This window comes from Medicago sativa, chromosome 8 (assembly GCF_051527215.1).
Source record: "Medicago sativa cultivar Bolivia chromosome 8, Bolivia_mono, whole genome shotgun sequence".
Lineage (NCBI taxonomy): Eukaryota > Viridiplantae > Streptophyta > Magnoliopsida > Fabales > Fabaceae > Medicago > Medicago sativa.
This window is the reverse complement of record NC_140756.1, coordinates 53,319,592-53,337,703: the sequence shown is the minus strand read 5'-3', so window position 1 is coordinate 53,337,703 and position 18,112 is coordinate 53,319,592. Positions and strand designations below refer to the sequence as shown.

At 33.8% G+C, this 18,112-nt stretch overlaps 2 protein-coding genes across 3 annotated transcripts; both read left to right on the top strand.

The window, feature by feature from the left end:
- The first annotated feature begins 2,163 nt into the window (after positions 1-2,163).
- Positions 2,164-7,729, top strand: LOC146899499 (centromere protein C-like). Of its 2 annotated transcripts, none has more exons than XM_085737806.1 (11): positions 2,164-2,367; positions 3,295-3,500; positions 3,598-3,686; positions 3,777-3,885; positions 3,989-4,149; positions 4,317-5,188; positions 5,277-5,352; positions 5,644-5,714; positions 6,502-6,613; positions 6,697-6,804; positions 7,336-7,729. In XM_085737806.1, the coding sequence occupies exons 1-11, from the start codon at positions 2,212-2,214 to the stop codon at positions 7,458-7,460; spliced, it is 2,085 nt and encodes a 694-aa protein (XP_085593932.1). In that variant the 5' UTR covers positions 2,164-2,211; the 3' UTR covers positions 7,461-7,729. The 2 variants fall into 2 exon arrangements, with proteins under 2 accessions (XP_085593932.1, XP_085593931.1); XM_085737805.1 differs by having other exon boundaries at positions 5,617-5,714.
- Positions 7,730-10,456: 2,727 nt separating this feature from the next.
- On the top strand, positions 10,457-17,892 carry LOC146899498 (uncharacterized). The gene is made up of 10 exons (XM_085737804.1): positions 10,457-10,694; positions 11,686-11,777; positions 12,164-12,271; positions 13,009-13,091; positions 13,288-13,421; positions 14,542-14,591; positions 14,836-14,928; positions 16,296-16,387; positions 17,174-17,280; positions 17,600-17,892. The coding sequence occupies exons 1-10, from the start codon at positions 10,476-10,478 to the stop codon at positions 17,636-17,638; spliced, it is 1,017 nt and encodes a 338-aa protein (XP_085593930.1). The 5' UTR covers positions 10,457-10,475; the 3' UTR covers positions 17,639-17,892.
- Positions 17,893-18,112: the final 220 nt, after the last annotated feature.

Here is an 18,112-nt window from a genome sequence, read left to right as displayed (position 1 = left end):
TCAATTAAAATTTTCAAAATATTAATTAAAATACTGGAAAAATTCTAATTAAAATTTTAATAAAAAATAAAAATTCTGAAAAAATTCTGGAAAATATTTAAAAAAATTCAAAATTTTTTAAAAAATTAAAAAGATTAATCATTTTTAAAAAAATGAAATTTTTGAAATTTTCATTAGTATTTTTCGAAATTTCGAAATTTTCATTAGTATATATGTCGAGCTTAGGTTTTTTCAGTGTATTTTTTGAAATTTCGAAATTTTCAGTAGTATTTTTTCCAGGAAAATTTTCATTAGTATTTTTTCCGGGAAATTTTCATTATGTGTATTCCGGTTTACAAAAAATTATGTGTATTCCGGTTTGTAAATACACATATTTCGGTTTATAAATACACAAAAATTCCCAGAAAAAATACCAATGAAAATTTCGAAAATTTTTAAATATTTTCCAGTATTTTCAATTTTTTCAATTTTCCAGAATTCCGTTTTCAAATTTTCCAGATATTTTCGAAATTATTAATTTTTTTTTATTATTTTTTCATTTTTCCAGAATTTTTATTTATTTTTTAATTACAAAATAAAAAAATATTAAAAAATACAAAAATGCGTCCACGTCAGCGTTGACTGGGTCAAAATTGGACTAGGGGGTCAAAATTGCAACAGAAAGTAAACTTAGGGGGCCTGGAAAGGGTTATTTTTTTTAGGGGACCAAAATCACAACTTTGGGAAACTTAGGGGGCCAAAAGTGTAATTAAGCCTTATTTATAACATTGCAGTCCTTAAAAAATGAAAAAAAAATACGTGCGGGCTCGGGCTGGCCCGTTAGCCCGGGATCCCGTATAGGGCCGGGCTCGGGCTCAAGTATTCCAGCCCATATTTAAACCGGGCTTTTTAGCCCGGCCCTAAAAAGTCCGTTAAAATGTGTGTTACTAGCTTTTTCTTTTAATTTAAGCTTAATAGGACTTTTGGTTCCTTAAGTAATTTCTTGTTTTCATTTTGGTCCCATAACTCGTAAAATCAACATTTTGGTCCCTCAACGTTTGCTCCGTTAGTTTAAAAGGTCCATGCCGTTAGTTTTTTAATGACTAAATTTTTCGAATTAATTTTAACCATTTGATTGCATGTCCATTGTATTTAATAGTGAACCGTCAACACCTAATTTTTTTTTTTTCATTTTTCATCATCTTCTCTTTTCTTCTCTAGAATTCCTTTACTCTTCTTCTCTTAACAAAACACAAAAATACCAGTTTTTTTTGGGTGAAAATACATAGAAACAACACAACACAAGGAGCCACATATCTAAAACGCCAACATCAAATTGCAATAGATCTGAAATGCGTTTAACAGATCCGAAATAGATCCATTTGACAAACTTACCAATTCATTTCCTTTAACAGATCCGAAACGCGTTATGCAGAAAAAATCGCAACAAATCGGTATCAATTTTAAGGTTCTGGTTAAGTTTTTGATTTCTATTTTCTAGTTCGTGTTCGATTTCTTGTTTGATTTCTGCATAGTTGACAATATGATTGACGATGGAATCATTTGTGTACAGAACCATTATTATTCATCATAGTTGGTGCTTGTCTTCTTCCAATTCTGTCTCGACGTATTTGTGAGCAAAACTGAAAGATCTGTATGATTTTTAAGGAATATGAATATATGATTGAATGAGGTAGAAGAGTAGTGGAAGAAGAATGATTTGAGTTAATTAAAAAAAAATAATTTGTGTTTTTTATTTTGATTTTTTGGATTTAAAGATAAATATACGAAGATTATGATGAAGATCAAGAAATGTAAGAAAAAAAATTAGATGTGAGTGATGCACATTAAGATATAATAAACCTGCATTATCCAACGGTTTTCTTTTAAAACAAAAGATCAAACAGTTAAAGTTAAAAAATTACTAGGATCTAAGGTATATCACTCTAAATGTTGGTCCACCATAGACATTTGGAGGGTTAAAGTTAACTGTCAAAGACTTTTTTGACTAATAGAGCAAACATTGAGAGACCAAAATGTTGATTTTACGAGTTATAAGACCAAAATGAAAACAAAAATTACTTAAGCCAGCAAAAGTTCAATTATTTTAATATTTATAAACGTGTCTATTTCGTATCCTGCTAGTACTAGTTTAAAATGGATACGTTGTAATTGGCGAAAACGAAAATTTGAATTTAGTTCGGAAGCGGAAAGAACAAAAGCATTGAATGAATGGAGAAGCACGAAAGTGAAGTAGAAGATCCTATCGCAAACTATTCTGGTCTTTCTCTCTTTCGTTCATCATTTTCCCTTCAACCTTCTTCTTCTTCTTCTTCTTCCAATCCCTTTCACGATCTCGACGCCATTCACAACAATCTCAGATCCATGGTAGCTCCTTTTTCTCTTCTCTCTCCTTTTCCATTTCCCTTCCAAATTTCATTAGCATTGTAGTTTGTTACAACAAATTCGACTTCGTTTTAGTTTCATTCTTATTATGTTAGTTACAAGAAATTGAAATTCAAGTTCATTTTAGTTTTGTAATTGTTAGATTAGTGGAAATTGATGTTCATTTGAAGAAATTGAAGTTCATTTTAGTTTAATTTTAGTTTTGTAATTGTTAGGGTAGTGGAAATCGATGTTTGTTACAAGAAATTGAAGTTCATTTTAGTTTTGTAATTGTTTGGGTAGTTGAAATGGTGATTAGTTACAAGAAATTGGAGTTGATTTTAGTTTAATTTTTGTTAATAGGGTTATGGAAATGGTTGTAAGTTTCAAGAAATTGAAGTTGATTTTAGTTTTGTGATTGTTATTAGGGTAATTGAAATGGTTGTTAGTTACGAGAAATTGGAGTTGATTTTAGTTCTGTGATTGTTATTAGGGCAATTGAAATGGTTGTTAGTTACAAGGATTGGAGTTGATTTTAGTTTTAATTTAGCATTTGGGTAAACAACCATTTTAGTCTCTGAATCTGCGAGGCATTGTCACTATTGTCTCTGGATGTATCTTATATTCGAAAACACATCCACAAGTGTCGAGTCAATATGCTGCTTGAATCTGCTTATAGGTAGTCAATTTGGTCCTCAAATGTGTATTTACTTGGTCTAGTAGTCTATAAAATTACTAACAAAAGAAGCACTAGGAATGTGTTTGCAATTTTGATACATTTAAGGACTATAGTGACAACGCCTTACACATTCAGGGACTAAAATAATTGTTTTCTCTTTTAGCATTTATTAATGTAGCATTTAAGTAGTAAATTATTGTGTTAGTATTAATTTATAACTTAGATCCGTGTTTGTTATTATGTTTGTATAGGACTTGCGAAGTCCTACTAGACTTGCAGAGCAGGGACAGTCCATATTAGAGAATAATTTGGGATTCAACAAAGAAAACTTAACTCAAGATGTGGAAAATGATGATGTTTTTGCTGTGGAAGAGGGTGAAGAATTTCCTCGAAAACGGAGACCGGGTTTAGGCCTGAATCGTGCACGTCCGCGTTTCTCGCTTAAGCCGACCAAAAAGTAAAGCTTATCTTACGTTTATGATCTTTTTATTTGTCTCTGTTGATTTTGAAATTTTATTTGGGTACATGTTTCTCATGTGTTCAATATTTGACAGGCCCTCTGTTGAGGATTTGTTACCGAGTCTGGACATAAAAGACCATAAAGATCCTGAGGAATTCTTCTTGGCCCATGAACGGCGGGAGAGTAAGTGACGTTCTGTTTCTTTTCATGATTGCACCATGGATGCTTGTTCTTTTTTTTTTTGTTGTTGACTTCTGCTGTTTGATTTGATAGATGCCAGAAGAGAATTGCAAAAGCAGTTGGGTATTGTATCTTCTGAGCCAAATCAAGATTCAACTAAACACCGGGAGCGTCGACCAGGACTTCCAGGGTTTAATCGGGGGTACCGGCCATATTTACTTTTTCAACAGTCCGACTCCATTGTGATTATGTTGTTTGTCATTCTTTCTTGGTTGTTTGATGTGTCTTCATGTTATATTGGCCAGGCCAGTTAAATACAGACATAGGTTTTCCCAAGAAACTTTGGAAAATAATGTTGATGTCCTATCCTCCCAAGAGGCGTTTGAATCTGACACTCTCGATCCTGTTGGTGATAACACTGACACAGGCGATGCTTCACCTACATCATTGGATAACGAAGTAGCTGGTGAGTGAACGCATCTTTTCCCAATATGGCCAGACTTGATTATCCCTGTGTGGATCTTATTCAGTTACTCTTCTTCAGTTGTTTTATTTTTTATTTTTTGCCTTCTGATATCAGTACCTTTTTGTCACTCTTATTTTGTATATTTCAAACGATCTTAATTGTGGCAGGTTCACCAGCTGTTGAAGAGAACAAGGGCAATGACATTTTACAAGGATTGCTTACTTGTAATTCTGAAGAACTAGAGGGGGATGGCGCAATGAATCTTTTGCAGGAGAGGTTAAATATCAAACCCATTGTTTTCGAGAAATTATCTGTGCCAGACTTCCCAGATATCCAACCGATTGATCTGAAGTCCTTGCGAGAGAATTCGTCAAAGCCAAGAAAGGCTTTATCCAACATAGATAATTTGTTGAACAGAATAGATATTAAGACACCGCTTAGGCTGGATGTAGGATACACTGAGAAGCAGTTAGGTTCCCCCACGCCACCAAGAAGTCCATTTGCTTCGCTTTCAAAATTGCAGAAGCAGATTTTACGGTCAAAGCCATCAGTAGATCCATTTTCAGCTCATGAAATTGATCACATATCTAAAAGAAACTCTCCACCAACTGATACGATAAATCAGGAAGTCAATATTGTTGGTTCTAGTAAGCCGGCAGGTGAGCTGAGTGCACCTGTAATTGAAGATGTTATTGCTGCTGGTGAGACAAATACAATTCTGGACACTTCTGAAAAATCCAAGGAAGAAGATTCGAGGATGTCATCAGAACAAGTTAATGCACCTTTAACTGAAGATAAAATTGCAGTTAGTGAGACAAGTTCAGTTGACAATCCTGTCAGAAATTGCACCAGTACTCTTCAAAAGTCCATGGTGAATAATTCAAGGGAACCTGAGTTTAATGCTAATGTTGACTCAAATGAACCTCCTGTTGACATGGATGTAGATATTGGAGGCAGTGGTATGGGAAAGAGAGTTATGGATGACATAGTAGGAAGGCAAAATGTTGAGCCAAATGAACCTTACCAATCCGAGGACAACGTATGTTACCTGTGTATTTTAGTTTAATAATAATCTTAAGTTGTTGTCAAAGGTTTAACTCTGAAATCTGAGTGATTTTGTATTACAGCTGCCAGAAAATATGCATGAATATACAGCTTCTCTACCAACAGATGATGCAAATGTGAACTTGGTGATTCCACTAGGTATGTATATATTCACAACATTTTATAAGGCCTTACTCTAAGTTTATTTATCAAAAAGCTCAATGTTATCTCTTGAATATGTAGCTGGCCTTTCTTAGTGGAACAGAGACTTGATTATTGTAATTGTTTTGTTGCTGAACTTTTTACAACAATGCAATGAACTCTGTACATAGGTTTTCCTCTGATTTGAAATTATAGAAGAATTTAGTTTAAATAGTGTTCATGTACCTTTGATGTCACTAACTCACTTGTGATATGCATTAGCTGATCAATCAAATGCTTCAAATCTAGACGAGCATCAAGCCAATTCTATGGACAAAAGGTCTGGAAGATCCATTGATGGTCCAGAACAGAGTTTACAGGTTCCTAGCTTTTGCTGGTTTTCTTTTTTTTACTTTAATCTTCAAACTGTAGGTATCTTAACAATTCAATTTATCATTTAATAGCACTTCAGCTGAATTAGATAAGTAACATTTTCATAAAATTTATTGTATTAAAGAAGTTTTTCCTTTTCATATAAATTTTCTGAGGTTTTCCCCTTATACAATCAAAATCAATACCATCATCATCACGTGTCCACATCAAACTTTGAAATAAATATACAGTGGTCATCTTGCATGTTTCCACGGGCTCCACCCCTAGGATGTAAGGTAATTAAGTTAAATATGATATAATACTATCAGTTTATTTTCTGGAATGGGTAGGTGATCAAGTGTAATTCATTAGATCATTTGTAGCAAGGCAGTAAAACTTAATTAGTTATCCCCAAACTTTAAGTTCCCTCCATGCTATTCTAATCAAAGGAAAATAAACCGTTTTATACAGTTCAGGTTGAAAATTGATTATGTAGAATTGAACACTATATATATATATATATATATATATATATATATCTTAAGAAAAGTCTTCACTCTAATGAGTTACATGTAACAAAATTTCACTCCTTTGTTTGTTGCTATTTTTTACCAGATCATGCTAAAGCACATACAGTATGTAATAGGGTTTAATTGGTTTTATGATACACAAATACAATTGTACGAAAATAATTATACCTAAATAAGCCTTGGAATTTTATTCTAGATGATTGATGGCAATATTATTTTTTTCGGCTAGTTGCTTTTAGAATTGAATCCCTGTCTTCTGATACAGGAAAACACAGTTGGTTCTGTGGCACCTCTTAATGGGCAAAAGAGAGTTAAAGTATGTGCACAGAAAGTGTCCAAGGGTAAGAAGAGACTTCAGCACAGGATGAGCCTTGCAGGTTTGTACTTCTCATTTATCTCATTCATTAATTTTCAAAATTTTCGTTTGCTGTCAAGTTATATTCTTATCGTATCTTTCCAGATGCTGGTACATCATGGGAGTCTGGAGTAAGGAGAAGCAAAAGGTTCAGGACAAGGCCTTTGGAATATTGGAAAGGGGAAAGAATGGTGTATGGCCGTGTACATGAGAGTGAGTACAATCGTAGTATTTTGTTATATTTGTAAATTTGGCCAAACCTTTTATTTGTTGATGGGGGAGACGTGTCATTAGACTAGGGCCTGTTTCGATAAACAACTAATTTGCAGCTTATAGCACAAGCGCTTATCGTGACAAGTGCTTATGTATAAGCTTGGATAAGCTATTTTTATAGCAAAAGGTAAAATAACATTAAATTGTTTTTATAAGCTATGTTGTTGGAGAACTTATGAAAATAAGTTGAAAAAAGCTTATGAAAATTGTCATATGCTGTTTTCATAAATTCTCCCAAACAATCTCACAAAACTTATGCCTGTAGATAAGCTGAAATAAGCTAGTCCAAACAGGCCCATAGGCGTGAAGCTTATGAAGCTATATTTTTGGACTTTGGCCAAGTCATTATTATGTGTAGATAACTATCTGCATATTGACACCAGAGATGTGTATCTGTTTAATTAATTTGGCTTTGTTGAGTGTGAAATTACACATGTGCTTACTGTAGGATAAAACGATTTAATTGTGCAGGTTTGAGTACTGTCATCGGGGTGAAGCGCTTTTCTCCAGGAGGTGATGGGAAACCAAACATGAAGGTGAAATCATTTGTATCCGATCAATACAAACAGCTTTTTGAGATAGCTTCCTTATATTGAAAGTGCTTTTTGAGATAACTTCTTTATATTGAAAGTGAAAAGAGATGATGTTTTCTCTTTCTTTCTTGAATGACTTATCTTTAGTCTATTAATGGAGTTGACATGTAAAAAGTGTTCTTTCGATGAATGAAGTGATACTTATAAACATCCAGAATTCAGCAATGGTATGACATTAACCAACATGACTAAATTCAGCACTAATTGATATGATGTAATAAACTGAATTGTGATTATGTGGTTGTATAAGTATTATCTCCCTTGTTGGAGAATGGATGTGTTGAAGTTGTGCGAAAGGGAAAGTGTGGTAGTGGTGTGTTGAAAATGCCAGTTGAATGTGCTTGGTCTCTCGATAAAATGAAGTGTTATGAAATATTTGGATCACTTATTGATTATTATAACAGTGGAGGGAAGTTTGATGAGAGCTGAAGTATTTATTATAGCAGACTATATCGAATACATATATTGGTGTAACATTAGCATGGATGATACCAAAAACACTTCTTCACCATTACCCACCACCTTCAAAAGTTGATCATCAAATCAACTCCATATATTCAATACAACTCATTCTTTAATAATAGAGAAATGATATTTTGACAACCATTTTTTGACAACTTTTGAACAACTTTCTCTCTCATACTCACATGATGTTGTTATTCTCTCTCTTCCTTTTTCTCTCTCCATTGTTTTTGGCCAATAAGAAGTGAGAAAAATAAGGTTGTCAACAAAGTTGTCATCAAATGGATGTCAAAATATCATTACTCTTAATAATATGTATCAAATTGCTCTTTAGACACAGTATTTGCCCAGAGACACCTCAAACTACTGAAAATACCCCAAATGATAGTTAATTACCGTTTGAAAGAGAACGAGAGTTAATTACCGTTCACTAGGACAATAATTAATGACCGTTCATATTGAGAGCAGAATCCTTTTACACATGTTTAGTGCAGAGGTTGTTTTGAGGAAGTTGATTCACAAGGTCGATGCAAGGGTTTAATTAAGCATTTTTGAATATTGTCCGGTGTATGTAATAGTGCCACCAATTCCAATAGCAGCAACCAATATATCAACATTACCCATGGTATCTCCCATATCTATGGCCCTGTAGTTTCGAAGTGGAACTGTAATTTGGGCAAATAAATCTTACTAACATTTATTTAATTTGTGTTGTAACTTCTGTCTTCACAGCATAAAATTAACCTTTGTATTATTCTTGTTATCAAACTGTTGAAAAATGTAAGTATTGGGTGCGGCATAGACAACAGCTTTGTCAACAACCCTTTCAACCCCTTCTTTGCACTCGTCAAAACAACCTTTTGCACCAAACGTGCTTAAAATGATTCTACTCTCAACATAAACAGTAGTTAATTACTGTCCAGAAAAAACCCATTTAGGTTGATCTGGTGGTATTGACTTGGGACTTGGGAGTGTGCTCCTCCTCGAAGTCTCAGGTTCGATTATCTCCGGTGTCAATTTAGGTAGACTAATTTAGCTCTTAAAAAAGAATTACTGTCCAGAAAACGGTAGTTAACTTCAAAAGTAAATACTCGAAAAAAGAATTACTGTCCAGAAAACGGTAGTTAACTTCAAAAGTAAATACTCGATACCTAAGGAGCAATTGTCTAATATGTAAGCAATTTTATCAGTTAACAAAGCAATTTTATCACAAAGAAGCTCTTAAGCCCCCCATCCAACACCATACCATGGTCGATCCGGTATTTATGTGATAACACCTTAAATCACAACACATTTTTTTTACTAAATCAAATGACGAAGATGACGCTAAAATGCTATGTGACAAAGCATTGTACAGTGGAATCATCACACTACTACATTCTTTTTAGCGTTAAACCTTTAGTTTTTAAGGAAAGAGAGTTTTAGGGGAGCTACATAAAAGTGTAATTCACAAAAAAATCGTCAAAAAAGTGTAGTTTACAAAAATAAAATTGGGGTTTGCTAGAACACACCCACTAGTTTTTATGTGGGAGTGTTTTAGCAAGTTATAACTAAAAAGTTAATAAATACACCTTAAGGTGTATGCTGCTATAACACACCTTCTAACAAAAACAAGTGGGTGTGTTCTAGCAAATCCTACAGGCATTTGCTAGGATACACCCACTTATTTATTAGAAGGAGTATTTTAGCAAGTAAATAACTAAAAAGTGGTTAAATACACCCTAAGGTGTAGCTTTGCTAAAACACTCCCACATAAAAACTAGTGGGTGTGTTCTAGCAAATCCCAATAAAATTTAATCTAAAAATTTAAATACCAATTGTTTGGGTTGAATCCCTTTTTTTCCTTCTTTCTCTTTCTATCTTTTTTCCATCCCTCCCTTTCATATTTGATGATTTTTAGACTTAGGGATTATGGGGATTTAGGGAAGTTGATAATCAAGGAAAATTGAAAAAAAGATAGTCATTAAGAGTTTTTACACGGTTTACTATGTAATTTCTCTATTAAAACATACTCTATAATCAATTTCGAGCCGTCGAGTGAGGATTGCTCCATCTATTAAGAAAGGACGTAAAGGGCATTGTTTATTTATAAAGAGAGTACTCTCTTCTCTGATGTGCGTTCTATTATTGCCTATAACATTCACGTGGATACGCTATAATGTCACTTAATATGAAACATCAACATCTATAATATATCAACTTGACGGAATGAGCAATTTGACCAACATTAATTAAACAACTTTGATAAACACTATGTTTCATTAATTTGAGTTTTCAATTTGACTAACATATTTTTTTTTGTTAAATAATCCAAAATGACTATAATTTCATCCGTAAAATATGAATAAATAAAAAATCCAGATTTAAAGCCTGATTTTTGTGTTGTATAATGTTATGTCTCTAAGAACTAAACTATATTCATACACGGTAACAAATACACTTTTACTCTCTAAATAACTAATTACATGAGTGAAAATAAGATTTAACATCCAAATCCAAGTCTGGCTATCTACTAGCCTTATCCCCATTTTCAAAACATTCAACTGTAACACAAAAATGGTTTCAATTTCAAACTCAATTGTAGTTACTTCTTCTCTTTATTCACCATCATCACTTCTACCACGCACCCTCTTCCATCCCCACAAACTTTCTTCCTCAAACCAAACCTCTGTATTTCTTTCTCACAATTATCGTTTGAATTCTAAAAGAAGTCTTTCCTCAGTTTGCTTCTTCAACTCTAGAGACAACAAATCTGACACCAAATTACAGGACAAGGTGCTCGCTTGCTTTTCACACCCCTCTTTGTTCTTTTAACACCTCCCTTTGTTTTTTTTTTGTTGTTTTGTTTATTCGCTTTAGTTTGCATGATTGTTGAATAAAAACGAAAATGACTCTAACTCTATGAAGCACGTACAAAGACACGACACTGACTTGTCGACACCGATAAAATTGTGAGAAAATGACACAATTCAAAGTAATCACAAGTGTCGGTGTCGGACACGACACATGTCAGACACCAAGAACACCTTCAATCAGAAGTGTCCGTGCAACATAGCTTTATATGCAACTTGTTGAAGGAAATAATAAAAAAGTACATTTTAGTGTTGTATTGTATTGTATGTTTGGACTGAAGAAAGGGATAGAATGGAATCATACATTGTTTGGATTGTGTCAAATGGGTTTGAGTATTGCGGTCACGGTTGTTTTTTGCACTTCGGACCTTTATATTGTGGTAAAATACGTGTAAATGTGATCAAACAGACAAAATTGTGGTTGTGCTGCCATTGCAAAGACCTCTAAAACCGTCATATCGCGGTTGTGGACTGCAATTTAAAACTATGGGCATGAACTCAATCTCATATCATTTATACCCCTTTTAATTTTGTAGGAAAGGATAAAATATATGTAGCACCGACACATCATATTGAAGCAATGTCTACTATTACCGGTGTCGATGTTTTAGTGTCATTGCCATGTCCAATGTTAGTGTCTGTGTCGATGCTTCATAGGATGAAACTAGCTTTTTCTCTATTCCATCATAAAATATCCAAACAACACCTTTTAGTTTATTCCATTATACTTTTTTGCTTCTTTTCATTTCATTTTGTTCCATCTCCATTATATATTCAACCATATTATGATAAGATTCTATTTTCACGTATAAATTTGAACTTAATGCAATGAGAAGTATAGTTAGAGGTCTTTTTGCTGTTTAGTTTTGTTTGCATGAGTATAGATTTTATGAATTGCATTGTTCTTCTTTCAGGACTCTGGATCAGAATGGCCTATTCTTAGGCGATGGGAGGTACCTTGGGAATGGCAAACAGTTTCATTAACATCTCTTGCTTGTGGATTGGGGTGTGTTTTAAATAGCTGTTATAAATTCGTAAAATGTTTCATGTATTAGATGTAATAATGCAAATATACTTAGGTAGTAATGTCAAATAGCGGCCAAAGAGGTGCTATAGTGTAGCGAAATTTTAACAAATTACTATAGCATTGTCAAATACTTGCTATTAAGTATATAGTGTTGTCATATAGCAGCTATAGAAGTGCTATATCATTATAGCGAGCAGAATTTGAACAAACTGCTATTTTTCACGATCTGCGATTGAGGATACACTTAGGAAAATATCATTTAAAAACTTATTCCTGATATCATCATTGCATTCTTTCACAGTTTTTGCGTGTTATAATTACTTTCCATGTTCCTAAGTTTGAGCCATTAATTTATTCCCAGGCAGTTTTGTGTTGACAGGTTTGGTTGAGGCAACAGCTCTACCATATCTAGGAATTCGACCTGATATGCTAAGTCTAGATGAAAAGGCAGAGTTACTCTTTATAGATCAGGGGTATGGCAATTCTTTCGACTCAAGCATTATAATTCTGGAAGTTGAACAACTGTGAAACAACTTCCACATTTTTATTTCACTTCATTTGGTCATTGACTTGTTAGGAATATGTGAAGATGACATTTTGGTCCCGTTTGGGTTTTGAAGCTCAGCTTCTAGCTTATCGACATCTTAGTTTTGCTTTTTACTCTTTTTTTTTTTTCCTCGTATATTTCTGAGTGCGAGGTTATTGAGAAAAAGAAAGTTGTTAAACAGTCACTCTTCAATATATAGGTGCTTATGGGGAAGTTAATTGACTTATGAAAATTTGAAGTACTAAAAGTAATTTTAATCTGTATGAGTCTATTAATTACCAGATAGAGATTTCATATCATATAGAAGTTTATCCAGACTACTGCTTTATCTTTAGCTGCTTCACATGATGCTCATGGCAGTGAGCTAGATGCATTAAGTTTTTAGGATCTCATTTACTACCATATCTACTGATTATTTTCTTTTTCAAAACTCAAATGTCGTAATGTTTCATTGTATCATTTTCTTTTAACTTTAGGCCTTGTCTTTTTAACTAGTTGGCCTATGTATGGATTCAACTAGATCCATCTTGAAACAATGAAAGTATAAAACACATTTCCACTGTCTGTACCTAATAATTTTCAATTTTCTGTTTGCTGTTAAAAATGCATTATATGAAATTCATGGTTACATTCTGATATTCTTCTATTATTATTATTTGGCAGCATCACAACTGCTGCTGTACTTGGGATCATATATAGTGTTTTCAACACTTACCAACCACTCCCGGAAGGCTTCTTCAAATATGGTAATTATAACTTCAGAACTTTTCAAGTAGTGATTGACATCTTTAAAACTAGTAAGAAAGTATTAATAATTTAATGAAGTTCACTTTGCAGCTTGTTGGTTTATTGTTCAGTTTGCAACTGGCTTATATCTAGATGAATTATACTATGCTATGTGCTGATGCTTACTTCCATTTAACGGTAAAAACTTTGTTGCAGATTTGAGGGAACCTTTTAATCTTCAAAAGGGTTGGCTTTTGTGGGCAGGAGTTGGACTTGTTGGTGCCCTAGTTTCCATTGGATTGACAGGAGTTGCTGTGTCCTTTTTTAATGGAGAAACCCCAGAAAGAGAGGTTAATAATTTATCTTAGATCATTCACAGGCAGACATAAATGTAATTCTTATTTGCATTACATATGTTTTTTGTCCCTACAAAATCACAAACATTCAAGTTTAGTTCCTATTAAATTTTAATTGCAGTTTTAGTCCTTCATAAAGTTGATGTTTGAAAGAGTAATCCTTATTTTAAAAGCTTTTTTTAGTCCTCAAAGTAGTCCCCCATAAAATACAAATAGGGACTGAAAATGAGTACATTTTTTTGAGGGACTAAACTTGAAAGCTTGTGATTTTATAGGGACTAAATATATTTAACCCTTCTTATTTTCTATATGCCGAATTATTTTTTTCAGTCTTCTAGGAAGCAATTGACATTCACCATCATTCAAAGTTCATTATTAATTTTATTGGTTTTATGTTACCAATGTTGGGAGTTGCACCATAACTGTGGTCTCTCAAACTGCCTTATTTGCAGCAAATTTAGGCCACCTTCAATGCAGTCTCCAACACCTTGATTATGCTGGGTGTAGGTTTAGTCCCACACTGCCCAAAGATATAGCCTTTGTAGTGCTTATAACTTATAAAGGTCTACATTCCTCACTTTTCAAGTCAGTTTGGAGGTTGAGTTAGACCCAAAGTCTACGACAGTGTTAAAGCCTACCTTAGATCCGTTAGGCGGGCCATTATCAGACTATTATCAGGTCATGTTCCAGATGTCTTGTCGTGGGTGTGAGGAGATGTATTGAGAGTTTAGATAGTGATATTACTTCAATAATGGTTCTAAGTAGTGGGTACCCTTCACCTTACAAGTCAGTTTTTGTGAAGTTGAGTTAGGCTAGATATTGCATAGAGATATAACCTTTTTAGTTCTTATAAGGTTTGACTAGTCCTCACCTTTCAAGCCTATTTTATGGGTTGAGTTAGTTCCAAAATATAAGAACTTCAAAATGTATGAACCATGTTGCCAACCTCCTATTGTGTTATGAATCATCTATGCTAAGTAGCTTCACCACGTGATGAGTATGAATCAGTTATCCTTATTTTCTTTTTAAGATTACTTTACATAACATGTTTTAGTTTTTATGAGTTTTCAAACTAGAGGAGACCTCTTACTAGCTTCTATAAACTGATTTTCAGACTGATGCTCTTGTTCGCTTGCTTCCATTGATTGGTTCTTCAAGTATCAGGTATTTTAAGGTATCTAGGTTCCTTATTGTTAATTGTGGCTTTGTTAGAAGCTATACTTCGACTACCAAACTTGCAGATAGTTGCAGTAAAATATAATTTTTGTGATTAACAATTGGTTTGAATTGAACTTAAAATCATAATTCTCCTATCAATGGAGAAAGAAGAATTGTCAAAACGTTTTCATTTAGGTTCCATATCCCAGATTTTCAAGCAAGTGACTGATTGTGTTTATTTTCATTGTAGCACTGCTTGTTTGGTGGGCATCACAGGCGTTTTTGCCCCACTTCTTGAGGAGACAGTTTTCCGAGGCTTTTTTATGACGTCCCTAACTAAATGGTATTGACTATTGATTGTCTCTATGTCTTTTCCTTTTACATTTAGTTCCCTGTAATTTCTTAATAAATTTTTTTGCTCTTGACTTTTTGGTTTCATTTCCATATATATTGGTTAAAGAAACGCAGCTTGCCTCACAAGTGAGACTTTTTTCTTTAATTTTTGAATTAGATATTGAATGGGTAGATAATTGAAAATGATTTTTTTACAAGTGCAGCCTCTCTTTGCTGTCATCAATGAAGGAAAAAACCCCCCAACTATTCTTGTTTTACATAAGCTTGAGCTTACAAAATACGTTGTTTGTACAAAAGAACACGAGTTTGTTGGTGTTGATGTTAATAAAAGGACATTAGTCTAACACAATAATTGAATAAGGTCATTGTATAGTCTTGTCGACTTGTCTGTGTCCGGTGTTCGTGTCTAAGTCTGTGCTTCATAGGTCTAACACAATAATTGAAACCATCCAACTTGGCATTAGAGCATCGAAGAATACAAAATGATATTAACTTGTAATTTGATAGAGCCCCTGAATACTGAGGAATGTGAATTGGGATCAACATGGGCTGGACAAATTTGGTCTAGATGGTTTATTCTCGCCAGAAGCAGGAAAATACATGCGAAAGTTTTTTAGCATAGAAGGTAAACTGCAGGTCATTATACCCAGGGAGCGTTTTGGTGAGGGAGGGTTTGAGGTCATTATGATTCAGTTAGTCATTTGGTTAGTTGTAACACAAAATTTCATTCTCTGAGGAGCCTTGGTGATTTTAAGAGCTAGTCTCTATTCTCTATTTTTCTTGAGTTTCCATCATGGTTGGGCTCCTTAAACATTTTGTCAGGAGTTACATTTTTGTCTCTTGCATATGGAGAAAATTTGCTTGGGAGGGGAGAGCCCACCCTGTTTGTTAAACAGGTTTTTTGACATAGTTTACTCACTCCTAAATGGCAGTGGATACTTTATACCTATATCATGGTTCCGAATAAATAATAAACATGACCTCTGTCGTAATGAATCGTGCTGAAGTGCTAGATATCTTAACCACTCTAACCAAACTCAAGGTGATTGTATAAACCATAAAAGGATTTTTGTGACCTACAAAACAACCTAACTTCCTCCAAGCAACAACTTTAGGTGGTTTCTTCATATAGATCTTCTCCTTTAAGTCCACCTTTTGCTTCAATTATTGCTCAAACTGAGCTTTGAATTCTTCACTAAATATTCAAAATGTGGCAATTTTATTGCTTTTTGTGTCAGTTATTTAGAGGAAAAGTGATTACTCTTGGATTCCTCGCTTAAGTTGTTTATGTTTTGTGAATTATTCATTGTTACCTAAGGGCAAAAAATTTCTCATTCGTCATTAATCTCATTGCAGGGTTCCTACACCAGTTGCTATCATCCTTAGTGCGGCTGTGTTTGCCCTTGCTCATCTCACTCCTGGTGAATTTCCCCAGTTGTTTGTTCTAGGTATTGCCTTTGTTTTTTTGAAGGAAGGTATTATGTTAATAAATACATGAGAAAAAGTAAAAACACGATCTTATGAAATGCCAATAAACAAGTTTCATATATAATTTTCGGGTAGATGCTGAATGTACAGATATTGAACAAGGGGGATAGGATAAAACAAGGAAAAATATCTAAAGCCTAATTTACTTTCTGAAAATATTTTATAAAACATATATCAGTTTTTTTTTTCCTTTCTTTTTCTCCTTCGTTCGGGTTTGAACCCAGGCCCTCCAACTGCAACTCTTTATCCCTTACTAAGCTCAAACCAGTCGAACTACAACCCAAGACACACACACACACATATTCATTTTAGAAGCAGGGCCATCTTAAACATTTTAGAGACCCTGTTCTAATATTAAAAATTGGGCCTTAGAAATTAAATCAAAATACTAAAAATTTACCAAATAAAGTACCAAAGACTCAAAATTTGGGCCCTTGGAATTTCGAGGCAATGTGCTGTTAGTCTCTTTGTACGCCTTAATATTGGCAGGGAAGCTAGGAAGAATGCATTTTTAGAAACAATAATATCAGTGTTTTGGCATTTTCAAAATTTCTGAAAAATGCTAGACCTGGTGTCAAATTGCAAAAGAAAACGGTGGATCTATATTCTCTTATGTTTACTAGTTGATGTAAAAACAAAAGCATTAAAATGGGAAGTAAATATACTCTAATATGTCTTGAATGCTGCACTTTTTCATCCATCTACTGTGTATCTAAAACAACATAAATTTATGACATCTTTTCTAGGGAGTGCTTTAGGGATTTCATATGCTCAAACTCGCAACCTTCTCACTCCTATCACTATCCATGCGTTCTGGAATTCAGGAGTTATATTACTTCTCACTGTTCTCCAGGTATACTGTATAACATTATGCATGTGTTGCTAGTCTTTATTGGGATTTCGAATCATTACGGTCAGAGAAAGCACACATTCATGCAATCATTAAGTTAGAATCATTGGATGAAGATCGGACAACTGATATTTTAAGCATGGTAACCTGAAATCATGAGCCGTCCGATTTCATCCAACAGTTCCAACTTATTGCGTGAGTGTGTGCTTTCTCCGACAGTAGGGATTTCTATCATGCTTTACTGGTAACCCAAATCAAGTTAGTATTTGAAATTAGGCGTTTTACTTATTACTAAGAATGCTTCCCCTAATTTTATACACAGTTGCAAGGATATGATATCAAAGAATTATTGCAGAGATAGGAAAATTTTCTCTCCTTTGTAAAGATGTGGAGTATGTACCATACAGAACACAGATCCATTTTGTTTGTATGTTTATGCTCCTTGTACTTGTTGTAAAATGTTAGACAAGGATGAAGTAGAAAACGATTATTTGATCATGGTAGTAAATATATACAACGAACTTGGACTTTTTTTGCAGATTCTGATTGCAAAGAGCCAAGAGTCATATAATTTGGATGGAGGGAGTAATAATTTATTGTTATTTTCAACAAAAACTTGCTACTTTTGGTTGCTTTTTTTGGTGGTGGCCGGGGTTTGAACCCCGGACCTTGCATATATTATGCATTGTCCATACCAACTGAGTTAAGCCCACAAGGACTACTTTTGGTTGCTTTAACATGTACAATATTGCACATGTTAGACAAACCCTAAAAATATTTCAGTGGCATGTTCGACTTTTTCTCTTTTAAAAAATGCTTTCAATTTTCATTACAA

What these genes read in the sequence shown, in the direction of transcription:
- LOC146899499 (XM_085737805.1), top strand. Translation starts at nt 2,212, where the DNA reads ATGGAGAAGCACGAAAGTGAAGTAGAAGATCCTATCGCAAACTATTCT. An exon ending in GGCCCATGAACGGCGGGAGA is followed by an intron (nt 3,687 to 3,776) that starts GTAAGTGACGTT and finishes TTGATTTGATAG; the next exon opens with ATGCCAGAAGAGAATTGCAA. An exon ending in CTTCCAGGGTTTAATCGGGG is followed by an intron (nt 3,886 to 3,988) that starts GTACCGGCCATA and finishes TATATTGGCCAG; the next exon opens with GCCAGTTAAATACAGACATA.
- LOC146899498 (XM_085737804.1), top strand. Translation starts at nt 10,476, where the DNA reads ATGGTTTCAATTTCAAACTCAATTGTAGTTACTTCTTCTCTTTATTCA. An exon ending in ACACCAAATTACAGGACAAG is followed by an intron (nt 10,695 to 11,685) that starts GTGCTCGCTTGC and finishes TTCTTCTTTCAG; the next exon opens with GACTCTGGATCAGAATGGCC. An exon ending in TACTTCTCACTGTTCTCCAG is followed by an intron (nt 17,281 to 17,599) that starts GTATACTGTATA and finishes TTTTATACACAG; the next exon opens with TTGCAAGGATATGATATCAA.